The following is a 9,977-nucleotide window of genomic DNA, read 5'->3' as shown; positions in this document are numbered from 1 at the left end:
CTTGCCTCTCACTTTCTTACATCTTTTGCCTCCAGAAACCAGCTGCAGTCTGGGACTTTAACCCTGAAACGCAGCAGATCCTCTGGGCTAAAGTGAGAGGTGTGGACGACGTGGAGCCTGCTGCCTGTCAGCTCGGACCCGACGCCTGCTTTCAGTCCTAATGCCTGGTAAGGATTTGTCTTTCATTTTGTTTGGGATTGTGTATATATTTGAGCAAATATATGTATTATTTTTAGTAAGGTGTGGTATAGGGTAAAAGTCTTTTCCCATAAATATCACATAAACATTTACTTTCAACAATAAAATAAGCCTGTAAATATAATAAAAAGGCTGTAAAGTGCAGTGTAGAAGAGAAATACAGTATTTAGCATTAAGCACATATTAAAGAAATGATTGATTCGTCATATCACTTGAAAAGAAGGGAATCAATTATTAGATTTTCTAATGCAGTACTAATGATCTTATTGATATTATTATTATTATTATTAATAGGGACAGTCTAAAAATGGAGGCTAAATCTCTGGTTTAAATGATTGCTATTTTCTACCAATAAGCAATAAATTCACATCAAACAACAAATTAAAAAGACAAAGATTGTTAAATGAAAATATAAGTATATAAAAAAAACTGTCAAAGTGGATAAGAAGGTTGCAAGTAACTGCTGCTCAGTGGAGAAGGTAGATACTCTGGGACCAAATGATAAATGATTTGATAAATTTGTATTTACGACGAATTACAGAAACATATTTGTTCTTAACAAGAACTTGAATAACAGGGTTGTGATAAATACTGTCAACATTAAAAAAAAAAATTTAATGTAAAAATTACGTAAATTAAATTAGATTATGTACTTGCACAAAGCTGTAGAAAGGTTCAAAATAAAATTACTGGTACTTCTTGAGTGTCACAATGCTAAATAATATATTTTTGTATTTATAGTAATATATTTATAGTATATAGTACATATTTATAGTAATAAAACAGGGTTAATTGCAAAATGCGTCACAGTTAAATATTATTTTGGTATTTAAAATTAATTAATAATATTTATTTTACTACGATAAATTAAATATAAATTCAGTAGATTGCAAAAATCATGATGTGGTATGATTTACTTGTGAAATACTTTGGAGTTCAGACAAGCCAGCAAGCTACTTGTAATGCTAGATTCATTTTATGTTGGATAATAGTTTATATAACATGTGAAATACAAAAAAACACTTAACATCTTTTTAAAAAACTAACTGTATTTGTGCCTAAATGCAGTTAACCCAAAAAAAAGTTTGTCAAAGTTTTAGCATAAAATACTATAATAAATATCTAAGTGAAAAGGATTTTTAAAATGCATGCATACCTCTGTCAGTTAGATCTTAGTTTCAGAATGCGTGATTTATATGCACTGTCCCAAAACAGATTAGCCAGCCTTTACTGATTCAGTCCAGACAGATGGATCGCATACACGCTTTGGAATAAGACCGCCTTGTCATACTTAAAAAGAGCCTTTGTTACAATCTGACATCTTTCTGACAACATTTATTAATATCAGCAAAATTGCATTTTTCACTCTCTAATGTAAGGCATCCGTTGATTAACTGTCCATCATAAAGCCACAATCCTTTCAACGTGACCTTATGTTCTTTTTCTCAGATTAGTTAATAAAACTGCTCATGCATGGTACTTCTGTGATACTTCTGCTAGGGAATGTTTAAGACAGAACTGAAGCGGCTTTGAGAGGTCGAATGTGATATACAGCATAACGCACACTGGGAGCAATATCAGCACAGGAGCATGAAAAGCTGTCATGAAGATGTCTTACAGGAGGCCGCCTGGCAGACTCCTGTTTTTGTTATGGGGGAGGGCTCTTTCGTGACTGTGGTATTTTTAACTTTGTATAATAAAGGAGTGCCCAGTCCCAGTTTCCTGAAACTGAACCCTTGTTAAACCACTGTAGGACTGGACAATATAGTAAAAAGATTATATTAAGTTCATATGAATGATTATCACTTTAAACTTTTCACACAATTCAATGTATATTTTTGAATTTTCTTTGATTTTCTGTTCTTTTCAATTAAAGCAATCAACCAAAAGCCACTGTAGCCTGTTAAATTCAAAAGTAGAGTAAAATCTACATAAAAAACAATCAAGGCTGGTTTTACTCACTATTCTTCACAAAATGTACACAGAAGAATTACATAGACAAATAATATTTAATCATTTTGCATTCATGCACCAATATAACATCCTACATAAAGGTATAGAACCAACATTTCTTTATGAATTTAAAAATTTAATCGATTAAGTTTTGAATCGATTCACTTACATTAAATTCGACTCAACATTCAGATGAATAAGTGAGGTTTTCAATCATTTCACTTGAACTGATTCATGGTAAATAAAATTCTATCATCATGTACTCACGCTCAAGTCGTTCCAAACGTGGATCTATGTCTTCTGTGGATTACAAAAGAAGATATTTTGAAGAACATTGAAGACCAAACCACATTTGGAACCCACTGACTTCTATTGTAAGGAGAAATTATTTAATGTTCTACAGAAGAGAAAGTCAAAACAGTTGTGGAATGACATGAAGGTGAGCAAATAACAGATTTGTTTTTGTATTTTTTATTCATTTTGAGTGAAATATTCCTCTAAACAGACTCTTCAGCAAGTTGCATGTAATTAAAAATAAAAGCCTATATGACTTATTAAAAGTGCACTGAAATCATCCCATTCACTTTATATTGTCAGCGAATCATATTCAGATATTACTCAACCCTAGTATACTCTGTACAGTAACACAATAAAGACTCGTTGAATAAATAATCTGTTAAATAGTATGAATCTATAATCCCTTAAAATCTGCTCAGAAATGTTTGTGAGCCAATTAATTGTATGCTAAAGCATTTAGGCCTGTTTGAAGAGTTTTAAAATACTACTGTGGATTTTCTAGTTTAATGCAAAAGTCCCAAGGCCTATTGAGCTGCTCTTTGATATCAGGTGGCTGTTTAAATCAGATGGAACAACTACACAGGACGTCAACCGATTGGCTGGCGTACACATGGCGATATCTTGTCAGAGGACTAGTAGACTTAGCAGTCTGTCACTTCGGGTGCCCTCCAGAGGTTAAACACCTAATTAGCAGATGGATCTTCCAGCCCAAGGGAGTGCTTCTGTCAAAGGAATGGGTCCAACTGGTTTTGTAAATGTCAGCCCATTTAGATATTTGTCAGATTGCGTCTAAGAGAAGGTGCTGGCATGATGAGTGCTGGCTGCTTATCTTGGCTCTCAGGTCGGGTCCCTTATTCGCTGGCCGTTGTGTGTATACATTATGAGACCCTCTAAAAGCCTACCTCTCTTTACAAAGCACAGAGCTTCTTACTAAAAGATGAATATAAAAAGACAGGTTTTGCAATTGTTTTGAAATGATTTCATCAGGATATTTCTGTCTGTAAACATCGGCTAATGTGCTCTTTGTCAGACTAAACATTCAGAAGACATGCTGAAGATGCCAAACATTGCAACACTACCAAAGAAGGAAAGTTGCCGGTGTTTAGAATGTTCTCTTGTTGGCTGGATCTGATAAAGCAGATATGAGAACAAAGATATGCCACCTATATCTCAGATTATTATTCATTGTTTACGCTGTAGTGATTAGTGTCTATATAATATCTTCAGCACATTGTTGGTGGTCTTTGGGGCCACGAGTAATGAGTTTATGGATTCTGTTTATATGCAAAACATTGCATTTCTGTCTGGTATATATCACACAGGGCTCAAAAAGCAATGCAGATAAATTAATATAAAGCTGTTGACACAAAACACTAAACCATATTCCTAAAAGCAATTTTACTCACTGTGAAGGATCTCCTGTACCTTCTATATTGCTGGACATAAAATGAGCTGTATACTTGTATTTAGATTAAGTGTGCTCAAGCATTTGCAGTGTATTATTTAAATAGAACATCAAAATGCTCACAGTTTCAATAGTATAGCCATAGGATGTAAACAATGTTAACATGATTCCAGTATGAAAAAATCACTTACTAGCTTTTGTGTTTTAACAGAAGGTCACATTTCTGCTATTACAATTGCCAATACAATTCACTAACCCTAATTTTTGTTGTTGTTTTTATACAAAGAAAATTGGTGACAGCTTATTTCTAATCAGCATTATACTACAAATGTTGTTGATGACTTGCAGTGAACCCAAAATCCTTTAAGGTGACTATTTATAGACTCTCTTAAAAATCTTATCTGAGGCTTTTTTTTTTTATACAGCAGCCTAAGCTTTATCTTCAAGACATGCTTTGAATTCCATAAAAGAGCAAAATCGGAAAAGCAGCTAGCTAAATATGAATCTTCCTGGAAACCCTTAAACTCTGAAGATTGTTTTGTCGAGGGAAGCTGTGGCTCTCGATCTCCAGCTGTTTAAATGTTAAGTGTCTGACTGAGACGTTTCTGACCAATGTGTTGGCCACACGAGCCCTCGGGGGCACCTGCTGATTCCACCAGCTGGATCACAGCAGAGACTCTCAAGTTTTTGCAAATGGCCCAATATCCTCCTCTCATCAACTTTCTAACTAAGGACAATATCTAACGTTTTTTTATTTTTTTATTTTATTTGATAGGGACAATGCTCATTGATCAACAGACAAGTTACTTGCTGTAAACAAGCCAGAGTTAGCTACAAGTGCTAGTTTCCATCTGTTGTCCCTAGCCAGATCTTAACAGGCACCCTAAAATACAAAAGTCAATAAAGATACACTAAAATACAGTAGCAATGTAATAAATACAGCAGAAATTTTAAAACAATATGGGCATACTCTCAAACAGACAATATGTTGTTCACATCATCAACCCTCAACTTAATTACAGTATAAAGTAGATACAGTATATGAACAAATAATAAAAAAATATACATACATACATACATACATACACATATACACACACATATATATATACATATATATACATACACATACACATACATATATATATACACATACACACATACATACATATTCATAAACTTAAACATTTGGTGTATGGTTACAGTTATAATTATCCCTAATCCAAGATTTAAGCTGGTTTTTAAAAGAGGAGAGACTATTACACTCCCTTAACTCATTGGGTAGGCTATTCCAAAAAATTGTAGCTCTGACAGAAAAGGCTGTATTTCCAATCCTACTTTTCCTATATTGAACTATGCAGTCCCCTCTGGTGGTTGCTCTGGTTACTCTATTGACCCTATCTTTCTGTTTTATAAACTGGCACAGTGGTGGTGGAGCAAGCCCACGGAGTACCTTAAAGACAAGACATGCGTCAGCAAAGTGTCTGAAGTTTTCAAAGCTAAACATATTGTGTTTTTTGATTATGTGACAATGATGATAGCTATTAGCCTTACAGTCCAATGTCTTTAATGCCTGTTTATAGAGTGACTCCAATGGTTGCAATGTTGTTTTATTGGCTTGCGACCAGCTTGTTAAACAATAAGAAAAATGTGATAAGATCATCGCATGCAAGAAAAGCTTTGCAGCCTTCAATGGTAGATATGATCTTATATGCTTAAAATTTGCAAGATTAAATTTAACAATATTGGCAACCTTTTTTGTATGCTTTTTAAATGAGAGTTGTGAGTCTAGGATGATTCCCAGATATTTAAAGTCAGAACGTCATGATCGACGGTGTCAAATGCTTTTTTGAAATCTAAATATATTGCACCCACCACGCCTCCTTTATCTAGATTCATTTTGATGTTCTCGATAAAAAAGCAGTTGGCTGTTTCCGTGGAGTGATTACTTCGAAAGCCAAACTGCATTGGGTGCAGTGGTGTATGGCCTTTACTAAGATGAGCAGTCAGCTGTTTCGCCACCCATTTCTCTACTACCTTGGATATTACAGGTAGTATACTGATGGGCCTATAGTTCTCTACTAGTGTTTTATCACCGGCCTTGAAAATGGGGGTTACCACGGCTGTTTTCCAGGAACTTGGGAAAATACCTTGTTTAATTGATAAATTGATTAAATGTGTAAGAGGTATAATTAAAGACTGTTTATGAGTTTTAAAAAATACAGAATCAAGACCAAAAGCATCTTTAGCTTTTGAGTTCCTTAGTGAATTTATGGTATTCTCTACCTCAAGTTCACTAATTTCCTCAATTCTAAAAACTGGTTTGTCATTATCAATAGGAATGCTCACTATATTACTAGTAATGCACTTCTGTGCCAGTTCCTCAACTGATTGGATAAAAAATTTGTTAAAAGTGCTTGCTATAATATCTTCTTCTCTGGTTATGATTTCATACTCACATGGATGCCAGTAAATCCTTTATTGGCACAACCAGGCTAAATCACAAGGGTCTCTTTAACTCAATCCCTTCTCTTGTGGGAAGATCATGTGCTGTGCACTTTGCACAGTCATTTAACCCCAGTGGGGAACATGTAGACTCACAGTCCCCAACCAGGAATGGCCCGTGCCATATTTGGATTGTGAAACTCTCAAAGTTGCATGAACCAAAAGTTCTAGCAGCATAAGGCTTGAAAATAGCAGTTGTTTGAGTATGCTGGGCACTACTCTGATCCTTTACTCAAAACTAAATTTGGAGCAGTTATCAACATGATTTTGATGTTCTGATCTCATGTGTGTTCATTCCATTAAGTTCAACACAGATATCTTTATTATATATAGGAGACCAAAGTAAGTTGTTGTACTTTTTATCCCATTTTTTAAACTAAGTTTATGATTTCTGAAGGACCACGTGACACCGAAGACTAAAGTAATGATGCTTTGAAAATCCAGCATTGTCATCCTGTTATTTTAAATTGTATTCATATTTTACAGTAGTACTGTTTTTACTGTATTTTTAATCAGCTAAATGCAGCAGCCTTGTTGAGCATATACTTCTCTGAAAAACATTTTTAAACATATCACTAACCCTAAACTTACATTACATATTCAGTAGTTGTTATTTCAAAAGCACAGTTACAGTGTGTTTATCCCCTCTGGTCACTCCTAAATATTAAATTCAAGTACAACACACAGCCATTTTTATTATAGCAATGAAATTATACTCCTAAAGCACAGGGGAGCAATTTAAGCAATTATTTGAGGCTCTAGAAACTGTGTTGGTCTCGTTACATCAAACGGAAAGCACAGCAGCAAACATGCACAGTTCCCAACTTAATGTAATTGTGATTCAAAAGTTGCCATTTAGGAGAACATAGAGCTTGTTGTGTCCTGCCTCAGATGCTCATATAAATAGCCTGTTTGGAAATCCCTGATGAAAAGCAAGAGATTTTTCCTATTTTGGAGAATGCAAGCAGCATATGAAGCATATTAGTGTTTTATTTTGGAGATTCGAGAAGGCCCATTACTCGGATGTTATGTTTTTACCCATCAGGATAGACAGGAGCCGTAATGTAACCATTAAATTGTTCTTCAGAGGACATCTATTTCAAGACATCCATAATAGAATCTCCAACAGGTAGGATAAGCATCAGCAAAATCCAAAGCTTTCAAAGGGAATGCAATTACTGTTATCACATTATGCACATAAAAGCATCCAGAACAAAAACGTTCTGTGGTAGAATGTTCCATTCAGAGTAGTATTTCTGCATTGTTTTCCTGGCGTTTTCTGATTAGGGTTTTAAACTTAAACTTAAACTAACATCTCTAAAAGAATTACAAAAACCTTTTATTTTATTATATATCGTCAAAGCCGATCATTTTAATTTAACAATTTTTTTGCAAAGTCTGTCTAGACCGTATGCTTGCAGCATAAGCCTGACTGTGTGGCTTGCATTTCTTTTCATAGATATCTGTGTAAATCTAAATAATCTTTGTATGTAAAGAAAGAGTGAATAAAGCTGCTTTGAAGACAGTAAATTATAGCCTTGAAAAACTTTGAGTACCCTTCCGGCCTTTGAAGAATTCATCACAGATAAATTAGACTAATAAATGTTGAGACTGAATCCATTAATGCTTTCAGTTCTGTCTTAGCTCTTGTCTACTGGTTTAATTGGCAGCGTAGCTGTTTTTTATTTTTCTCCGTCCATGGCACTCGAGCACCTCTTATGGAGATGACATGTTTCATCTCTGACTTCTGGAAAAGGCTTTTAGGCTGAGGTGAAAATGGCCTGTGTCCAGTCTTTACACAGAAGTCTGACAAATCTGACTATAAATAAGCCGTCAAAACAAGAACAACATGATCCCCATAGCACCATGCGTGTACATGTGTTTAAAAACAGCATGAAATCAAAACTGACCCAATTTAATAAACGCCTGATGAATCATGAATTATAATTCATTAGCCCATGCTCATTATTCTAAAGAAAATAGTTTGTTTTCAAAAGTTGAAAACACAGTTGACCCCAAAATGACCAAAAGAACACAAATCATTTAGTAAATATTCTTTTTGGATAAAAAAAAAAAAACAATACCAGTACATTGTGACTCACCTTAATAAAGACAGCCAAGCGCATCCAAAAAAGGCATGCTTTTCAAGTTCTCTCATAAGTTTTGGTGAAAAAATGCTTAATATTTCAACAATTTCAACAGCAAAATTGTACCTGCTGCCATTAATCTCATGTTGGCCATCCAGCACTTAACACTCCTATAAAATCATGGCGGCATAGCCTTTGATGTACTGTGCACCATTTTATACTTTACTTCTTACATTTCTGTGCATGTAAAATACACATTTCTGTCACTTACTGGATTGGAGCGTGAAGTGCAAAAAAGGCACAAGGTAGCACAATGGCTACCCTCACATTTTACTAAAATTAGATAATTTGTTACAACCCGAATTCCGGAAAAGTTAGGACGTTTTTAAAATTTTAATAAAATGAAAACTAAAGGAATTTCAAATCACATGAGCCAATATTTTATTCACAATAGAACATAGATAACGTAGCAAATGTTTAAACTGAGAAATTTTACACTTTTATCCACTTAATTAGCTCATTTAAAATTTAATGCCTGCTACAGGTCTCAAAAAAGTTGGCACGGGGGCAACAAATGGCTAAAAAAGCAAGCAAGTTAATTGATATCAGGTCTGTAACATGATTAGCTATAAAAGCTTTGTCTTAGAGAAGCAGAGTCTCTCAGAAGTAAAGATGGGCAGAGGCTCTCCAATCTGTGAAAGACTGCGTAAAAAAATTGTGGAAAACTTTAAAAACAATGTTCCTCAACGTCAAATTGCAAAGGCTTTGCAAATCTCATCATCTACAGTGCATAACATCATCAAAAGATTCAGAGAAACTGGAGAAATCTCTGTGCGTAAGGGACAAGGCCGGAGACCTTTATTGGATGCCCGTGGTCTTCGGGCTCTCAGACGACACTGCATCACTCATCGGCATGATTGTGTCAATGACATTACTAAATGGGCCAAGGAATACTTTCAGAAACCACTGTCGGTAAACACAATCCGCCGTGCCATCAGCAGATGCCAACTAAAGGTCTATCATGCAAAAAGGAAGCCATATGTGAACATGGTCCAGAAGCGCCGTCGTGTCCTGTGGGCCAAGGCTCATTTAAAATGGACTATTTCAAAGTGGAATAGTGTTTTATGGTCAGACGAGTCCAAATTTGACATTCTTGTTGGAAATCACGGACGCCGTGTCCTCCGGGCTAAAGATGAGGGAGACCTTCCAGCATGATATCAGCATTCAGTTCAAAAGCCAGCATCTCTGATGGTATGGGGGTGCATAAGTGCATACGGTATGGGCAGCTTGCATGTTTTGGAAGGCTCTGTGAATGCTGAAAGGTATATAAAGGTTTTAGAGCAACATATGCTTCCCTCCAAACAACGTCTATTTCAGGGAAGGCCTTGTTTATTTCAGCAGGACAATGCAAAACCACATACTGCAGCTATAACAACAGCATGGCTTCGTCGTAGAAGAGTCCGGGTGCTAACCTGGCCTGCCTGCAGTCCAGATCTTTCACCTATAGAGAACATTTGGCGCATCATTAAACG

The 9,977-nt window shown here is 35.4% G+C and overlaps 1 protein-coding gene across 1 annotated transcript in view; it reads left to right on the top strand.

The window, feature by feature from the left end:
* sorbs2b (sorbin and SH3 domain containing 2b) overlaps window positions 1–9,977 on the top strand; it is a 48,842-nt gene that overhangs the window by 2,639 nt on the left and 36,226 nt on the right. Inside the window, exon 2 of the mRNA XM_059515543.1 lies at window positions 36–167. Coding sequence (XP_059371526.1) covers window positions 161–167 — 7 coding nt within the window. The 5' untranslated portion in view covers window positions 36–160. The remainder of the gene's footprint in view (window positions 1–35; window positions 168–9,977) is intronic.

This window comes from Carassius carassius, chromosome 29 (genome assembly GCF_963082965.1).
Source record: "Carassius carassius chromosome 29, fCarCar2.1, whole genome shotgun sequence".
Classification (NCBI taxonomy): Eukaryota; Metazoa; Chordata; class Actinopteri; order Cypriniformes; family Cyprinidae; genus Carassius; species Carassius carassius.
This window is presented reverse-complemented; position numbering and strand designations above follow the sequence as displayed.